General features: G+C 40.6%; 1 protein-coding gene across 2 annotated transcripts in view; it reads left to right on the top strand.

Moving 5' to 3' along the window:
- Positions 1–18,511, top strand: part of NET1 (neuroepithelial cell transforming 1) — a 77,144-nt gene extending 58,633 nt beyond the window's left edge. Inside the window, exons 1-10 of one of the 2 annotated variants that reach the window (XM_032797491.2) lie at positions 4,801–5,067; positions 11,082–11,189; positions 12,078–12,245; positions 13,085–13,147; positions 13,654–13,750; positions 13,894–13,970; positions 14,467–14,724; positions 14,979–15,149; positions 15,949–16,135; positions 16,486–18,511. In XM_032797491.2, the coding sequence (XP_032653382.1) occupies positions 4,975–5,067; positions 11,082–11,189; positions 12,078–12,245; positions 13,085–13,147; positions 13,654–13,750; positions 13,894–13,970; positions 14,467–14,724; positions 14,979–15,149; positions 15,949–16,135; positions 16,486–16,886 (1,623 nt within the window). In that variant the 5' untranslated portion in view covers positions 4,801–4,974 and the 3' untranslated portion in view covers positions 16,887–18,511. Of the gene's footprint in view, positions 1–4,800; positions 5,068–11,081; positions 11,190–12,077; positions 12,246–13,084; positions 13,148–13,653; positions 13,751–13,893; positions 13,971–14,466; positions 14,725–14,978; positions 15,150–15,948; positions 16,136–16,485 lie in introns of those variants that run through there. The other variant, XM_032797489.2, reaches the window with a different exon arrangement.
- The last annotated feature ends 664 nt before the right edge of the window (positions 18,512–19,175 follow it).

Genomic DNA, 19,175 nt, shown 5'->3' with positions numbered 1-19,175 from the left:
GTGGACATCTTCAGAGAACTGTCCACGATGACTCCAAGATCTTTTTCCTGACTCGTAGCTAAATTTGCCCCCATCGTATTGTATGACCAGACAGACTTACCTGGCAAATTGGAGGAGATTCTCCTGCTGGGTGGCCGAACGGGGCATCTCTCCTTCACATTCTTTGGTGCAGTCCATCTTAGACTACCTGCTTCATTTGAGGAACCAGGGCCTGGCACACTCCTCTATCAGGGTGCATCTGGCGGCCATTTCCACCCTTCATCTGCCCATTCATGGGCAAACAGTGTTCTCCCATGACATGATGGTCAGGTTCCTCAGAGGTCTCGAGAGACTTTTTCCTCACGTTCGATCCCTGGTCCCTCAGTGGGATCTCACCTTGGCTCTGTCCATGCTCATTGCCCACCCTTTGAGCCTTTGGCCTCGTGCTCCCTGTCTCACCTGTCGTGGAAGGTAGCTTTCCTGGTAGCGGTGACGTCGGCGAGGCAAGTCTCCGAGCTGCAAGTCCTGACCTCAGAACCGCCATACACAGTCTTCTATAAGGACACAGTCCAGCTCCGGCCCCACCCAGCCTGCCTTTCCAAGGTGGTGTCATTTCTACTTTCCACATGAGCCAGGACATCTTCCTTCAGGTCTTCTGCTCTGAGCCCTATGAGACTAGTGAAGAGAGGCGCCTTCACACTTTGGACGTAAGAAGGGCCCTGGCTTTCTACCTAGATCAGACAAAGCCTTTCCGTAAGTAGACTTCACTTTTCATCTCTACAGCTGATTGGATAAAGGGCCTCTCGGTGTCCATGCAGAGGGTTTTTAACTGGATCACCCCTTGCATTCAGATCTGCTACGAGTTGGTGGGAGTCCCTTCGCTGCCGATTGTCAGAGCCCACTCGACCAGAGCGCAGGCATCTTCGGAGGCCTTCCTGGCACATTTCCCAATCCAGGACATCTGTCAAGTTGCAACATGGTCCTCGATGCACATGTTCATGGCCTACTACGCCAGCACTCAGGGATGACAGAGTTCGGCAGAGCGGTGTTGCAGTCTACACATCCATGAATGCCTACTCACCTCCGAGGGATACTGCTTGGGAGTCACCTAAGTTGAATGGACATAAGCAAGCACTCAAAGAGGAAAAGACAGTTACCTTTCCTGTAACTGGTGTTCCTTGAGATGTGTTGCTTAGGTCCATTCCACAACCCACTCTCCTTCCCCGCTGTCGGAGTTTCTGGCAAGAAGAAACTGAGGTGGGGAAACCAGTGGCGCCCTAAATAGTACAGCATGTGTCGCCACTCCAGAAGGCATCAGAGCCTGTCCCCAGTGGGTACTGCTGAGGGAAAAACTTACGGTACCAGTGCATGTGGCAAGCACACACACCCAAGTTGAATGGATATGAGCAACACATCTCGAAGAAGACCAGTTCCAGAAAAGGTAACTGTCAATTTAGTTGGGTTTCAGCATCTAAGAATCTGAAATTAAGCTGAAAGTTATTTTTGTTATTGTGGATTTTACATTTTGAAAATGAATAAAATGTATATTCTGCAAAAGGTTATGGATACTTCAGTGTTCCAGGAAACTTTTAAGCCAAACATGATGAAATGCCACAAGTTCTTTCTTGAAGAAATTGGATCCAGTTGTCAGTTAAGTAACAGACTGATTCATGGCTCCAACAGCATAAAGGGACCTATAAAAGCTGAAAAATCTGGCCAATGAATCCCCAGTCTTAGGGGATCCCTTTATTGCACCAGCTCTACCCACCTCCTCTCACAGCCACTGGTGTAATAGGTGGAGCTGAGACTTATGCTCTTTGACTCTTCTCTACTGCCAGAAAGGCCTTTTAGGGTTGCTGAATGTATTAAAACAGTCCTGATTTATGCTACACAGTCCTCTGACCAGACCCAGAACATAGGGATGTATAAAGGTGGCATTAATAATAATCATGCCTAGCTTTTAATCCGTTGTTTTCAAAGCACTTACAATCATTTTAATGTTTACCCTCACAGCACCCTTATGAAGCAACAAGTGCTGTTAACCCCCTTCTACAGAAATGCTAAGTGACTTGTCCAAGGTCACCCAGAAAATTTGTGGCAGAGTAAGGACTTGAACCTGTAGCTCTCGGGTCCTAGTCTAGTGTTTTAACAATTGGCTTATCCTTCCCCCTAATCTTACACTTAGGGTAGCTTGGCTGGAACTGATAATTAAGCCCACTAGGATTTATTTGACTCATACACCACTTAAAATGTTCTGTGTGGCATTTGAACACTTAAATTTATAAAAAATGAAATCTATCTATTAGCAACATAAACTGGAATTATACAGCATATTTTCTTTTCTCAATGGTGTGTCTAGATAATTTGTCAACCTTAAATTTACTTACACTAGGTGAATGTTGGGTAAGAACATAGGCCCATGGTAATGCTGTTTTTGTCATGTTACCGTAAGCGTCTCTGCTCTGCTCAAATGATGAGTGCCCGGAGTTTGCCCAAGTGTTGCCGCTGCTGAGAAATATCAAAATAGGTTTTTGTATATAGGAGGCATTCAGAAATAAGCCCATCCATTACAATGGCAACTCAGAGCTTCATGCGATTTAACTTGTGATATTAAAATATCAGCATTCCCCACAGAAGATCCTTAACAATGCATTGTTATAAATGAACCATATATGCCTAGAATGTTTCCCATTAATGTGTGTCATATAAGAAGGCAGGCAATGTGCCATGATAGATTTTCCATATGTGTCACAGTAAGATCTTAACATTTCCCTAATGTAACTTACACATAATACATCAGCCTTGAGTTGCATCACCCCAAATCAGACCTAGACACAAGGTGTCATGCAGAAAGGCATGCAGTTGAACAGGGATCTTCCTGCAGATGAGTCACATGCTTCAGTAAGATGTGGCACCATGTCCTTTCCCTGAGGGCTCTGTAATAAGAAATGATATTTAGCACTTGAATAACAATTCATGCAATTCTTTCTAAAGTGCTTTCAAGATGCAGAACATTGTGTTCTAAGCTACTAATTAATAATTTAAATACCAGTGCTCATGTGTGAGGATTCCACATAATGCTGCCTCTTGTTTGACTGTCCATATCAGAACCTTTCCTTCGTTAACTCTGTGCAGTTCTTAAACATTGAAATTGATAAATAGTAGATTCCAGCAGGGAGAAGCTACTATTGGAATTCCTCAGCAAGTGGGATCAGGACCAATAGTGTTCAATGTCCACCACTTCCAATTCCTGACTATATTTAATCATTAAAACTTTCTGGCTACACAAAACTACTTGGACAAGGGAGAAACTGGGAATTATGAGAAGCTTCAAAAGAGCTAATCAAACTGGATAACTGATCAAAGATGTCTACTTCCTGCCCAGCAGCATGCTTCATTAGCAGTTTGGTTTTATAAAAATGGCAAAGTACATATCTGAATGCACTAAATGGAAATAAACTACTGAAAAGGGACATTCCCATATAAAAGACTTAGATTGCATCTGAGATTGTAAAAGTCCTCTGGATTCGCCAGACCTACTCATCTTAGTCCCTTCTGGCTTTAGAATCTGTAATCTATGACTCTTTAGTGAGCACAAGAATCCTTCAGTGGAGAATAGCATCTATTCTGCTCCTGCGTAAAAATGAAGCACAGTGAAATAGGCAGGGACCTTCTGTTGAGGGGAGGAGATATCTGTAGGGGGGCAACAAAGTGGCGAGTGATGGAGGGAGTAGAAAAGAGGGAGGGAGAGAGATTCCTGATGTACGGCCTCAGGGGACAAAAAGAAGTGGAAGGAGAGAGTGTGACAAACAATGGGGGATTGGCAGAAGAGGAATTCACAACAATTTCTGAGGAGGGCCAATTTGTTTTGTTGCAATCCAATTGTTAACTGGATTGGTAGTTGAAAACAGCCAAGTTCACCTCTGAACTTCCCCTGCTTACCCTAGCCCAGTTTTATAGAAAAGAATTCTAGTGTGGGGAGAGACAGTGACACTATGGCAACTCTTCTCAGAGAGAAAGGAAAATGCTTGCTTTATGTGCGGTATATTCAACTTGTGGAATTCACTGCTGCTTGACATCAGGGTGACAGTGTAAACAGACTTTTAAGCAAGTGATCATAAAATCATCTAGACTAACATTTATCTTAACTGGCACAGCTGCAATGTTAGCTGGGTGGATAACCCAACCTTCCCTTTTGGGATGTAGTCTGTTTGCCTGTGGGGGATTTACCCCTGGCCTCTTCTCCTTTATTTAGTGCAAGAATAATTAGCTCTGTTGGAAGGCTTTTCTAATACCTGCTAACGTTTAAATAGGGCCACACCTTTCAACTCCATTGAAATGCATTGGATTAGGACTCGGGGATTTTTAGGTGGAAGGGACAGAGTAGCAAGCAGAGTCCCTCCAAATGGAGGCATTTGGCATGCATCCTTTTTATTTTAATTTTCTACTAACTCCTGAAGTATTATGTCCTGGCTGGTATCACAGGCAGGATCTCAGATTAGATTGACTTGGCATAGCAATGACTAGCTTAATTTTAGAAAAGTGTTGAAAATGCTGGTCCAGCTGGCTTAGATCTAGGAATTACACTGCTCCAGCTGAGAATTTGTCTCTTAAGCAAAGCATTCTTGTTTAGTAAAACTTCTTACACTACTTAATGTCGGAGGGGTAAGAAACCAGCTTTTCAACTCGGTGTACAAAAGATGTCCTCCCACAGTGTGTAAACTGAGAGGCAGAGGTGTGTCATTAACTGTCAGTTAACGAATGATACAGGACTCCATGGGAGCACGCCCATGAAACATATGTTCCTGCCCCTCCCGCTGAGGTCCGCGGGCTTTGAACTCCCAGCTCACAAGGCAGGCAGGGCTATCACATGGAAACATGAGCGAGAGCCTCCCGAAGGTTTCTGGTAGCTACGGAGAGGAGTTTGTAGTGAAGTAGCAGTGGAGGCACTTCTGACCTGGATTAAAACTAAAGCTTCTGCAGGCAGGAGAAAGCATGGTGGCTCATGATGAAGTTGGAGGTCTCCTTCCTATTAAAAGGACAATTCGGGTCCTAGATGCTCAGAATCAGTCTTTCAGAGAACAAGAGGTAAGTTTAAAGCTGGCACTGCTGCTTGGATACTTTTATCCTTGTGTAATTTCTGGTAAACTGCTCCAAATTCTAACAGCTTTCCGTTGACTTTTTTGTCTCTTATCAACTATTACAAATGTATTTTGTGTTAGAAGATTATGGCAAAACTGCGCTAGTATTTATCCTGTTTATTTATGCTAACGCCAAGGGGGCAACTGAGAACAGGACCCCATTGTGCTAGGCACTTTACCCACATACCCCTGAAGACCTAAGGTGCTACGAATAGCAATGAGTACTGAATCCAGTAGATCTGTCCACTGTTGTTTGTTAGACTCTGACTTCCAAACAGAAGTAGATTTTCTTCAGTTAAGATAGCGGACTTTGGAACTTGCGTGCCTGATACAGATAGAACACTTGTTTATTTTCTGCTGTAGGTGGATTAATTTTTAATTTGTATTAGATTTCTGCTTTAACGACAATTTTCACAGGACTGTGTTCTCTTCCTGTTGGTATGCATACTTCCATCTTTTCATGTTCTCTGTATGTATAAATATCTCCTGTGTGTTCCATTCTGTGCATCTGAAGAAGTGAGCTGTATCTCACGAAAGCTCATGCTGACATAAATTTGTTAGTCTCTAAGGTGCCACAAGTACTCCTGTTCTACTTCCTCTGTAGTTGAGGTAGATCGAGAAAACAGAAAATTGCAGTGGAGAGGTCTGAACTTTCTTTGTATTCTGCCAAGTTTGTATTTTATACCCTTCCTCTAACAGGAAGCAGTTTAAACCCATGGTTTATCTGTCTTGGACCCTCTGCTTAGTCTGGACTTTGTTTTAATTTTGACCTCAAGGAATTATATGGATAGAATTACTTTGTGGCAATGAAATATCTTTTTCTTTTTGCTGGAATACAACTAAAGAGACAGGATCCAGAGTTTTTACATATTTTTATTTTTGTTAGTAGAAAGGTTAAAGCATTCTTTTAAAATTTTTGAATAATTCTGTTTTAGCTAAAAGCTGGCATTGTGTGGTATTTCTTCTCAGTTTTTATAGTAAGTTTAAGTATTTTTGAAGTGTTGTTTAATGCTGTCATGAGAGCATAAAATTAAGAATTTATGATCAGTGGTGTTTCATGTTTTTGTTTTTCTGCCAATGATTGGTTACACTGTTTCTCTTCCATACCTTGAAAATTAGTTTTATTTTGTTTTTCATTGTGTTTGTTTTTAGAATAGTATTAATATAAAAATCTTAAAGATTTAGGACAATCTTGTAGAAATCCATAAACTTAAACCTGATGGATAAAACTTTCAAAAGCACTTCAGTGACTTAGGAACTTAAGTGATTTAGAAGTACCCAAGTCTCTCTTTAAAATGGGACTTAGGCATCTAGGTCACTTAGACACTTTTTGAAGTTTTATCCTAAATATGTAAAGGCCTGATCCCGTAACAGTGTATGCCTCTGAGTAACGTTGCTCATGTGAGTAGTCCCCTTGGAGTCACTGACACTAATTGTATGAGTAAAGTCAAGTATGTGCTCGTAGGATCAGGCCCTAAAGTGGGTTCGTTCTCTCCATGAACCTTTTTCTAAAACTCTCCTATTTAATGACTCACGCATTATTTCTTATTGGCTGCTTTGCAGATGTTTTTTCTATTAAGGTGTTCACTATGTGTGTAAACAAGGTTATTTTTTTTTAAAAGCTTTGCAACCTTAATGTTGTGTAAGTCAGTCCCATTGCATTCCTGGAGGATTATAGCATACCTCATGTGTTGACACAAGGCACAAGTCCAGTAATCCAGTAGAAATGGACTGCCTACGGTATCATCTTGTTGAAAGATGTACATTATAAAAAAGTCAATTCTGCAGTAAAAGTCTATTTGACACAAGACATCCTATTAAAGTTCTTTGAGCGTCAGTTTCTAAAACATTTATAATCCTGCTTTAAGTCGAGAAACATAAATGCAACCTCAGCTAAGGAGTCACTACTGTCATTTCATAATATATAAGAAAAACTAGATGCTAAGAGAGTTGTGAAATAAACAAGGTAAAAACAGTTTAAGGAATAAATCTGTATCCTTGTATATATTTATGTGTTGGAGGGTACTATGAAAGTTCGGCTGTGTATTGGACATGAAATAGTTATTTTTGGTTGGGGTGTCAGTACTCAGTTGCTGTCACCAGCCAGGGAAGTCCTTTATCCACCAAAGAGGTACAGCACAATGCTTCCCCTTCTACCGTTATCACCTTCTTCACTGCAAGGAAGTGAGAAGGTGGTTTAATTTATGTGTCAGTTCAATACTTGGCCTCTGCTGAAACTCAGTTTGAGATGTGGACAGCTATCTGCTAAGAATTGGACTGAGCTCAAGCAGACTCATTTCACATAAATCTTTAAATAATTCGCAGATAGCAATTACATCTGAGCACTTCTGACAGAGACCATATTTGAACTAGTGAGTTCAGTCCCTTTTGAATCTCACTGGTAACATTTGGCAGTAATTTGTGCTGTGAATATTTTTTCAATTTGTCACCAACTTTTCCCATGTTTGTGTGCCCTTGTATGTAGAATGTATAACTACAGTTGATGACGTAGTAAATGATCCTTGTAAAAACAGTACGAATTACTGTGGAGGAAATATTGTACACAGTGCCCGCTCTTAAGTCCTTTTGCACTCAAAGAAAAACAGAAACCACTTCGGACTGAATCAGCTACAAAATGTGGCTTTTTAAAATGTGACAAATTTGTACCTGTGAAGGAAAAGGACTTGGAAACTTCTAATTGTTCTCTGCCTCTTCTACCTTCTGAATGGAATGCGAAAGCATTGCTTTCAACCTCAAATCTTTGCCTGCAATGTCTAGCCCAGATACTTTATTTAAAACAAAATAAAAGGCCTTGAAAAACTGGTTTTTCAAATGGAAAGAGACATGCTGTTAACTATTGCGGCACTGACACTTAACTAAAACCCAAGAAAGTTTAATAAATGTTAATCTTTTCTTGAAACTGTAGATTTCTGTAAGTAGAGCTTCCCAACATTGGACTATTTATTGTTTCCAAATACAGTACTTTTAAATACTGGGCCAATATCATCCCTAATATAAGCTCAATTGAAACTAATGAAGTTTACCTCAGGGATGAACTTGGCCTAATGTGGAGTTAAACCCAAAGCTGAAATACAGATGTGAGATCATAGCAAAATGCAGTATTTATCCTTTGAGGAAGGAAAACAGGTTTTTGTGGTGTTATGGTGGTTTCTGTTTGGGACGATCTTTCTCTCTCCATGTAGTCAAGCCTCTCTGGCTTTGAATTCCTTGGTGGAGGGCATGTTTATCTAGAAAGCTTTCTGATTGTGCTAATTTCTTACTGGTGGTAGTTTGTGCAAAATTCTTTCTTCCTTAATGCACAAGAGTACTTTGGGGTGGATGGCTTTATTCTTGGTTTAGGAAGAGAAGTTCTTTTGCTGTTTTCACTTCACCCTAGTGTTGGCATGTCTGTTTGTATCAACTTATCTGTTCTGAAGAGTGGTAATTTATAAATCCATTCAAACAGGGAGCCCCTTTGTACTGTCTTAGCAAATGGAAAGGAATGCCTTCTGCCAGACCTTGTGCATATGCATGTGTCACTTCAGTCTTGCACAGATGTGCTGCAAAGGCATTCACATGTGTGCATTAGTGCATATAGTGTGTCATTGTATCTCAGATCTAGAAAGGCTGTTCCTTTGACCCTTTATCAGAGTGAGTTGAGAAATATTATACACACATCCCATCTGAAGCACTGAGATTTCTTGCACTATTCACTTTCAGTGCCACATTCTTCCTTCTCTTCTCATTTGTATTTATGTTCTTGGTAGATCTGCCTATTTGGTTATTGTCTGTATAAATTCTGCTTATGTTCCTCACTAACTCTCAAGCCTTTCTTAGTTTCTATTCCCTCATTCTGATACTTTGATATAAAGTTAAATAGAACTGTAGAGTCCATCCCAATGCTCCCTTCAGAGACTTTTATAATTCATTAAGGTGCCCTCTCTTCCAAAGAATGCGGGCCAGGCCTTTCTAAACATTTGAATAATCTCTTTGCTGATGGACTCTGTATTTAGTACTGTTAAATCGGTCTTCCATTGCAAATAATGGTCCCTGGGACCAGTATGTTCAGCATAAATGAAATGGATAACCAACTTCCTAGTCTTAATGTCATTTTGTTTGCAGCTAGGGTGACCAGATAGCAAGTGTGAAAAATCGGGACAGGGATGGGGGGTGAAGGTGCCTATATAAGACAAAGCCCTGAATATTGGGACTGTCCCTATAAAATCAGGCCATCTGGTTCACCCTATTTGCAGCTCTTTTCTGACACCTATAATATGTTAGTTGTTTTAAGATTGTTAGAATGGGGCCTCAGCTATCTTATACTGTGCTGAAATTCTTTTCATCCTATAGTTGATGCTCCTGTTCCTACTGAAATTAAGTGCTGCTTTTTCCCCCTACAGCTCTAAAGACTTCATTTATATCTTCCCCTAACTCATCTCTTGCTTAATATTGTATATGGGAAGATATGGTTGCTATTCATAGTGTGGCCTCAGTCTGATCTCCTTTACCCAGGTTTTACCCTAGTGTAACGCCTCTCCTTTCAGTGGCACTCTTCCAAACCCAGTTCCAGTGCCGTATGTTCCCTTTCTCCTTCTTTGGGTTTGTCCCTACCCTTACTGCACAGAAGCAAAGAACGTCTATGGCTTTTGGTACTTCCTCTGCAATCTGAGACAGGAAATGGAGACTGTAGGGCCCCCCATCTCAATCACTTATGTAATCTTTTCATTCTCCACCTTTCTTTTTTTCTACTTACTAGGGATGAATCCACCATAATTAACCAAAAGTGGCTGATAAGACCTTGATAACATAGTTAATTAGGTTAGCTCATTACATTTGTTGTCTAACCCTTCTTTTCAAGTAAACATAACAATAGTAAACTTTAACTGAAGTATCACTGTGATCAGGCAGTCAATTTCAGAAGTGCCATTCACTATAGATAACTTGCAATTAGTTTTATGTATGCAGTACCAGAATACTTTGCCTGGCCTCGTAATTTTTCTTCTAGCATCAGACTTTCATTCCGTCTTTGCCGTACCTGCCATTGTGCACATCTTTCCTTCTGGACAGTTCCTCTATATCAGGAATCGTACGTTGTCATTACCCTCGCTTGATTATTTCATTAAAATCATATCTGATGTTAAGAGCCTACAGGCTGCAATGAGATGATGACTTTCCATCTGTGGAGGTGCTTCCACTGGAATGGATTTTTTTAATACTTATTGACGACACTCGTTGCACAAATCAGTGTTATGCAAAATCAACAACTTTGCTTTTCAGAGTTAAATGATATGAAAGGGAACCTGTTATCATTTTAGAAAAATATATCCTAGGCTGAAGGCTTTACATTTAATCAGCTGACTTCTCCCGTCATGTTTACCTGTACTTCACTGGAATGTTCAGCATGTTCTGCCGTTTGTTATATTAGCTACATAAAACTGCCTTGTGCTCTGGCTGTTCTTTATGCCTCCTGCCTCCAGAATAAAATAAAACAATGGAAAACATGTTCTCCTTGGGAGAAAACACACAGTTCTAACACTAAAAGGGCAGATCCTCATCTGGTGTAAATTTGCCATAGCTCAATCAGTGGGGTGGTGACAGGTCACACCAGCTGAGGTGTATGTATCTCCAACTGTTCACAAGAAAAGTGAAGCCACACTGAGCCTTACCTATTTACTGTTCAAAACTAATTTTGAACATCCTGATTATAATGGATTCCTTTACCCCGGCCTCTTGCAACACTGGACAACTTGTTTGCAACTTGAGTGTGACGTTCATGTTTAAATATTGACAGTTTCAGGTTTGACTTTAAGAGGGACGACTGCTCCAAAGCACTGTGCTTTTCTCTGTGTTGAAACCTGTAAATCTGTTTATGCCTTAAACAAGTCTGGGCAGCACTGATTTGTCAAGGCTAAGTAAACCGCAGTCAGTACAGCGTGTTCTTTTCTTGTTTATAACTTACAGGAGCCAAGTAATAAGAGGATTCGGCCTTTAGCTCGGGTCACATCCTTGGCGAACTTGATCTCCCCTGTAAGAAATGGTGCAGTCCGGCGTTTTGGTCAGACAATACAGGTAAAGAATATATGAATATGGAAGCAGTATGCCCTGTGGAATTGATGCCATAATTTCAAGGCATCTCTTGGGAAACTGACCCCTACCAAATCAGTGCACAGAAAGGAGCTGCAGGTTCCTAAACCACCCCGGCTCATGGTGAAAGAAGCTCCCCTGAATGTACACCTGATAAGTAACTATTCAGTGCAGTGAGGTCCCTAAATGCAGATCAAATCTGATGTGCTCCAGGAATGACCTCTTCTATGTTCCTGAGCCACTCAAGCACATTGAGAGGGGTGAAGAGTTAAGACAGTCAGTACATTGCTGCTTCTGTTGGTTTTATTGAAGTAGTATAAAATATCCAGGTTGCTTGCAGTTTAGCGAAGGGGAAGGAATAAACCAGCTTAATAGGAGGGAGTCCACTGATGCACAAATCAGTGCATATTCTAGTAATGTACATGGTATGTATTGTATTGTGTGTGTAAATACGGTTACACTAGACTAGATGTAGAACCCAGATGTAGAGACATTGCGGATCACTAGAGCAACGCTCAATTAGCTTGTTAGCATCACCAGAACCCGGAGGTGGAACTAGTCTTAATTTATACGCTTCCTTGTGCCTTGTAACTAGATTTCAGTCTCTGTTTTTTTCCTCCTCCAGAAGTGATTCTGGTTTACAGTGTGGTGAGAGGGATATGAGGAAAGAGTCTAGCAGTTGCAGATCATAGGTGTTTTATCACCAGTTATGAAATACTCCTTTTACTTGAGGAAAAGCATCTCCTGAGTGTGTCTTCCTATTCTAGGCAGAAGAGGAAGGGCAAAGGGGGGATGGGAGTGGTGTATGGATAACACTAATGTACAGCTGTAAGAAATAAACTTTTTTCATATATTTTTTTCTCCCTCCAATAGTCATTTGCCCTCCGTGGTGACAGCAAATCCCCCAGCTGTTCCCAGAAGTCATGTAGCAGATCTGCTGCTCCAACACCTCCTAAAAGAAGAAACAGTGTCCTTTGGTCAGAGATGTTAGATGTCAACATGAAAGAGACTCTGAGCACCAAAGAAATTAAACGCCAGGAGGTAGGCTGTCAATCAAGCAGTAGGCATTTGGTGCCTTTAGTTATCCTGTTTGGAGGAAGAGGAAGCAGATGAAGAAGGAGGGAGAAATTGTTGCTCATTAAAGTGATTGTATTCTGCAGTGTGCCCTGATTTAGGGGAAATGATCCACTTGTACTAACTTTCTGAAAATTAAGGATTCTATTGCTAAATTGATTAGTTACGTCAGGTGCCCAACTTCAGATGCCCCATGGGAGCCCAGTTTTTCAGAAAGTGGTGCTCAGCACATGGGAAGTCATTAGTCACTTTTGAAATGTTAGACTAGAGAGTTCTTTTTTTAAGGCCAGATTTCTTCCTCTAAAAGCTCTTGACAATGAGTTAAGGGCCAAATGGTGAGGCCTTTGCATACTTAGTTTTTAGGCAGCCCTCCTGTTGAGCAAGTAGAAACTGAGTAATGACTTTTGGGATTTTGACCTTCACGTTCTTTTCAGGTAAATCTCTGCTCTTCATATGCAAAAGTCATGAGTAGGCAGGATCTAGGATTTAATTTGGCCCTTAGTTTCAGAGCTTTCACAGTTACAAGTAGTGTACCTTTCTCAGCACAAAGGAAGAGGGAGGAATTACTTTGGATTGTAACACCGAGGTGGTACACAGCTGAACCTTGCTTGTTTCACACTGTGCAGAGACTTTGATTTGTTACTCACACTTCATGGTTTTATCAAAAACTGAACAGAAACGGGATAAAGTACATAACATAACAGTGTGTTCATGTTCAGAAAGCAGCTAGACTGAATTGCTCGCTTTGTGCTCTAAAATGAGGCAATAACTCAATGTCTTGCCCTCTCTCTTGCTCTCTCTCTCAGGCAATATATGAACTGTCCAGAGGAGAACAGGATTTAATTGAGGATCTTAAGCTTGCCAGAAAGGTTGGTATTTTTCTTCTTTCCTTATGATCAGTGGTCACAGCTAAAAGCTTAATGAGGTCATGTTCACGTGTGCAAACAGTGTGGATTAGCACTAGGCTTTGAACTCACTGTGTATTGCATTAAAAATGGTGACGTGATCAGTCCTACAGTCATTGTATTGGATTGTTTCATAATAAATCTGGTGGAAAAGGATACTCTGCAATAATCTAGTTCCACAATTATCTGTTGTGGGTATTCTTCCCCACAGAAAAGTCATCTTGGGAGCAGTTTAGGTGCTAGAATCTTTTCTTCACTTTTGTGGTCCTAGTACCTGTATATAAGGCTCAATTCCGCACTCATCGAAGTCAGTGGGACTGTTGCTGTTAGCGTCCATGAGTGCATGGTTGCACGTGAGACCTTCCTGCTCTTGATAACTGTAGAGCTACAAATATTTCCCCAAATGTACACTGCATTTAATAACTTTCTTTGGGGCCATCTTGATGTAATTTGGCACTATTCCTTGACAGGCTTACCATGACCCCATGTTGAAACTGTCCATCATGGCGGAGGAGGAACTTACACACATATTTGGGGACTTGGATTCTTATATCCCTCTGCATGAAGGTAAGAGCAGCTACTTAATTTTTAGTGGAGTGTCTTGGACAGTGGTTAAAAAAAATCTGTATTTTCTCATTCAAATCCTAAAGACTTACTGACCCATACCTGAGACACTTGTGGCATTTCCTATTTTTGCTTCTAAATTTCAGACTTCTTGGCAAGGCTAAGAGAAGCAACAAGACCTGATGGAACAGTGGAGCAGATAGGGCCCATACTTGTGAAATGGGTGAGTATCACTTTGGTTATTTACTCTAATTAGCAGGGAAAACCAGACATAAAACTATGATGAGTTTAAATGAGGTTTGAAGTTAGAAGTTACAAAGCAACAAGCTCTTGTTGCCTTGAGTTAAAGATCTCGGGTGAAATCCCTGGCTACACTGAAATCAATGGGAGTCCTTTGACACCAGTGGCCAGAATTTCATCCCCACATTGACTTACATTTGCAGTGTCTGTATTTTGTGGCCCCTTTGTAAGTGAGATGATTGCAGGACTCTTACCACAGTTTAACCTCAAACGTCAAAGGATTAGATGCAGAATGTGAAGCTTCCATTCCCCCCACAAACTAACTGCACATATGCAATTTAAATCTCTAATTCGTTTTAAGTTAAAACCAAATATTCTGTTAAGAGATAATCCAATTGCATAAGTGTGACATGTTCCTATGAGTCAATACTTCCCTCAGAAGAATCTAATTCATAAATGTTGCTCTGTTGTCCTTTTAGTTACCAGGGCTCAATGCCTACAAAGGTTACTGCAGTAACCAATTGGCAGCCAAAGCTCTTCTGGATCAGAAGAAGCAAGACCGTAGAGTCCAGGACTTCCTTCAGCGCTGTCTTGAATCCCCTTTCAGTCGCAAGCTAGACCTCTGGAGCTTCCTAGATATTCCTCGAAGTCGCCTGGTGAAATATCCACTGCTCTTAAAAGAAATTCTTAAACATACTCCTAAAGATCATGCTGATGTCCAGATTTTGGAAGAAGCAGTAAGTAATAATGAAGCTATTACATAACCATATAACTCTGGGGTTATAAGAAAGCTCTTAAATCCTAAATCATGGCGGGGTATGGTTTTCACAACCGGCTAATCCTGCAAATGGAACTCCATTGAAATTCAGTGGGTGATTTGTCCTGAGCTCCTATAGGATCAAAGCCAGTTATTATAGCAGACCTTGAAGAATGGGTAAACTAAAGCATAAATCCTCATCCAATCAAGCTTTTAAAACATTTTGTTTTATAGATCTCTATAATCCAAGGAGTCCTGTCTGATATCAACTTGAAGAAGGGAGAATCTGAATGTCAATATTACATCGACAAGCTGGAATATCTGGACGAGAAGCAGAAGGACCCTAGAATCGAAGCCAGCAAAGTGTTACTGTGCCATGGGGAGCTGAAGAATAAGAATGGGCATGTAAGTTTTTTGTCTCATTATTGGTGTTTTACGTTAATTTGAAAGTTTGAAATTGAGAGCTTTCCTCCCCCTCCATCCCCGCCCCTGGCGAAGGATAGATTAAAGCTGTTTGTTAGCCTGAGCAGAGCAAGGATCCTTTAAGCCCTTAGCCCTAATTTTAGAGAATGCTAACAAATCCAGAATACATAGAAAGAGAATGCATGTGATGTCTTGCTTTATTTTAAGTTTACAGGAAAGTTGACTGCTGCCAGTATTTCTAAGGGCCTTCAGATATTGCAAAATCATTAGCATCAAACTACCAAAGAAAGCATGCTATGCATTTAGCACTCAATCAAAAAGGATTTCCTGTCTAAACATTTACTTTGAAGGTGTCATGACATTCCCAATGATGTAGTGTGGCCCTTAAGCTCTTCCAAACAAATGCTTTCTGCACAGAGCTGCTTGAGTGGAAATGAAGTGACAACAGTTTATCTTCTCCCCAAGTAATCTTAATTACAGCAGCATCTGATAGCACTGCACTAGCTTGTCAACAACACTGTATATAGCTTTACAATGAACAGTGGACATACGCAGAGAGCAGATTCAGGCCCACAGTCTTATGAAAATAATATTGTCAGAGGTCATGTATTACTACGGCGATACTATAACAGGCCATTTAACGAGGTTCATGTAAGTAGCACCGACGATAGCGTAGCCTGAAGCCAGACTGACGTGACTATTTTGAGAACGGTATGTTTTAATCTAAGACTATAAATGCAAACATTCCAACAAGGCTTGTCTGGTTTTTTCCCTCTTTTAGAAACTGTACGTTTTCCTCTTCCAAGACATCCTGGTTTTAACTCGGCCAGTCACTCGGAATGAGCGTCATTCTTACCAGGTGTACAGACAACCTATCCCAGTTCAGGAGCTGGTGCTGGAGGATCTGCAGGATGGTGATGTGAAAATGGGAGGGTCCTTCAGAGGGGCTTTTGGCAATTCAGATAAAGGTACACAACAAGCCAATTAGTCCTTATTAGTAATGCATACTTGTCAAGCCACTCAGTGTAAAGGAATTGCGTTAACACATGGGGAGGTCTTAGTATTTGTTGTCTGCCGTTTAAGTCCCACTCAGAGAGCAGGCAGGAAATGTGTGTGACCTGCCTTTACACAGTCATAAGTGAATTGTGTCTGAAATGGTGAAATCAAGGGTGCAGACTAGATGCTTTGCATTCTCTGTTCAATGCACATGTTTTGAGAAATTCCTCCATAACCGTAGCTGTACAGATGTTTAGTCTCAATAGAATCCTTAAGTGTTAACTTGCAGAACTGATTTTTCTTTTCTTACGATTACCTTTAGCTAAAAATATCTTCAGAGTTCGATTCCAAGACCCCTCTTCTGGCCAATCCCACACACTGCAGGCCAATGATATCTTCCACAAGCAGCAGTGGTTTAATTGTATCAGAACAGCCATCGCACCCTTCCAGCGAACTGCTGCTCCAGCAGACCTGAGAGAATTGCCCGAGCTCAGTGAAGAGTCTGAAGAGAACAACCCATCTGCTTCCAACGTCAAAGTCCAGAGGAGGCAGTCCGCTATGTCTGCTATAGTTCAGATGGAACTAGACGAAAACACATCAGAGTGTGGATCCATTATGGACACGGAGGAAGCTAAGAGCGTGAAAACACACCGAACACAATCTGGGCACAAAAGAACAAGAGAGAAGCCATTAAGCAGCAAGCGGAAAGAAACATTAGTGTAAAAGAAGCCCAGGGATTTCCTAGCAGAAGGACTGTTTGTTTATAAATAATGTGTACATTTTTCTTCTTGTAACGTGAGCATAATGGGATTACTCTGCTGAAATAATCGTATTTGTTTAATGGCAGCTACTGGTATGCAATTAACACTGTTGAGCTGGAGTCTGTTTTTTGAAGAAGATATGGCAACCTTGATTCAGATTTTTAGTGTGAAATAAACAATTCAAAAGTTTTTGTGCTTTTGACTGTTATTTAATGGCAGACTTGAAGAGTAGACTTCAGTTTTCCAAAGCAGTGTTATGGTACCGTATTTGAAACTGGAAAACATCAAGTAATCTGTACAGGCGATTAATGTAAATCTGCTCCTTTGAGGGGAAATCCAGCAAGTTTCAGGCTATGCACCAGTCACAACTTTTGGATCAATGTTGCAAAAGAACTTGTAAATTAGAACTTAAATCTGAGCAATTTTGTATCCTTATTCTTACGAGATGCATGTTTTGCAGTGTTTGATTATTTTATTTCATGCAATACAATGTTTTAAAAAACAGACCCCAAGTTCAATGAGTTTTTTCCATTTTACCTACTGGAACTCATCTTTGTTTGCTCACTGTACATTCCTCATTTTCATTTACATAACCTGCCAGGTATTTAATTTTTTATATTTTAAAATAGGGTTTTTTAGAACTTTTTGTTTTGCATTTTTAATTATTTCAATGTATTGTATTTTGAGACTTTGAACTTGGCATTTTCTCTAAGTATTTGACCTTTTTTTTGTTCAAAAATGTCATTCTGTTTTTGTGTTTGTGTGTGTGTATGTGTGTATATATATATATTTTTTTTTTCCTATTTTTTACAGTCAATTCAAAACTTTGCAAAATGAAACCAAGCCATAGCGTTTTCAGCTGACAGGAATAAGGGAAGACAACTTACTCAGTGTAGCATTTTGTGTTGATTATAAGCAAGGTAAATGGCTTGTGTGTGCTCTAGACTACTGAAAGAGAACTATGTTGATAAGAGCTGAAGGCTTTAAGAATGTCGCAGAAGGTTTGGGTGGAGAGAAGCATTGACAGTGGCAAATAGTGGAGAAGAGAAAGTCGTTTGCTTTTTGTGGCAAAATGAAATGTCTTAAGTTCATTGGAATAGGAAAGACAGTTTTGGAGGCAAACATGAGGGTATATTGTATGTCATAGAAGAACGGAGAAGAGAAAGGATGTGATGTTATGGAGAGAAGAAATGGAAAGTGATCAAGTATTTATATATGTAATAATAACAAACACATTTTTGGTGGCCTTAATAATCATAGGGATGAACGAAAGTAACTCAGTAAGCCTCATGCTGCAAAATGGCATAGGAACAATTATACAAAGTGGCAACAGCTGCAATTCAAATGATAAGGTTTTTCCCTTTCATTAAGACAGTAATTAAAGCACATAATAAGGATACTAAAGCATTACATGAATCAGTCTTTAAGGGTCTGTAACTCAGATATAAAGAGTTATTATGTGCAAGCTGTAGGGCTGGCAGTGGTAACAATCGGAAGAGAATGTAAATAGACACAACAAAATGAATGGTTCTCTGTAAATGTACTGTACAGTTTAAAGTGCCAAGTACAATTAAATTCCTGACAGCCTCTTGCTTGTATTGTGTATGTTGATGCAAGGGGGGAAGTGGAAATATCCCTGAGTAAATCCTCCTCATCACAGATATCATGCATCTCAGGAAGCAGTATTCTTTAGAATCATAGAATATCGGTTGGAAAGGACCTCAAGTGGTCATCTAGTCCAACTCCCTGCTCAAAGCAGGACCTATCCCCAACTAAATCATCCCAGCCAGGGCTTCGTCAAGCCTGACCTTAAAAGCTCCTAAGGATGGAGATTCCACCACCTCCTAGGTAACCCATTCCAGTGCTTCACCACCCTCCCAGTGAAAAAATTTTTCCTAATATCCAACCTAAACCTCCCCCAATGCAACTTGAGACCATTACTCCTTGTTCTATCATCGGATACCACTAAGAACAGTCTAGCTCCATCCTCTTTAAAACCTCCTTTCAGATAGTTGAAAGCAGCTATCAAATCCCCCCTCATTCTTCTCTTCTGCCAACTAAACAATCCCAGTTCCCTCAGCCTCTCCTCAGAAGTCATGTGCTCCAGCCCCCTAATCATTTTTATTGTCCTCGGCTGGACTCTTTCCAATTTTTCCACATTCTTCTTGTAATGTGGGGTCCAAAACTGGACACAGTACTCCAGATGAGGTCTCACCAATGTCAAATAGAGGGGGAATGATCACATCCCTCG

This window comes from Chelonoidis abingdonii, chromosome 1 (assembly GCF_003597395.2).
Source record: "Chelonoidis abingdonii isolate Lonesome George chromosome 1, CheloAbing_2.0, whole genome shotgun sequence".
Lineage (NCBI taxonomy): Eukaryota > Metazoa > Chordata > Testudines > Testudinidae > Chelonoidis > Chelonoidis abingdonii.
Note: the sequence above shows the minus strand (reverse complement) of the source record. Positions and strands in the feature narration are given on the sequence as shown.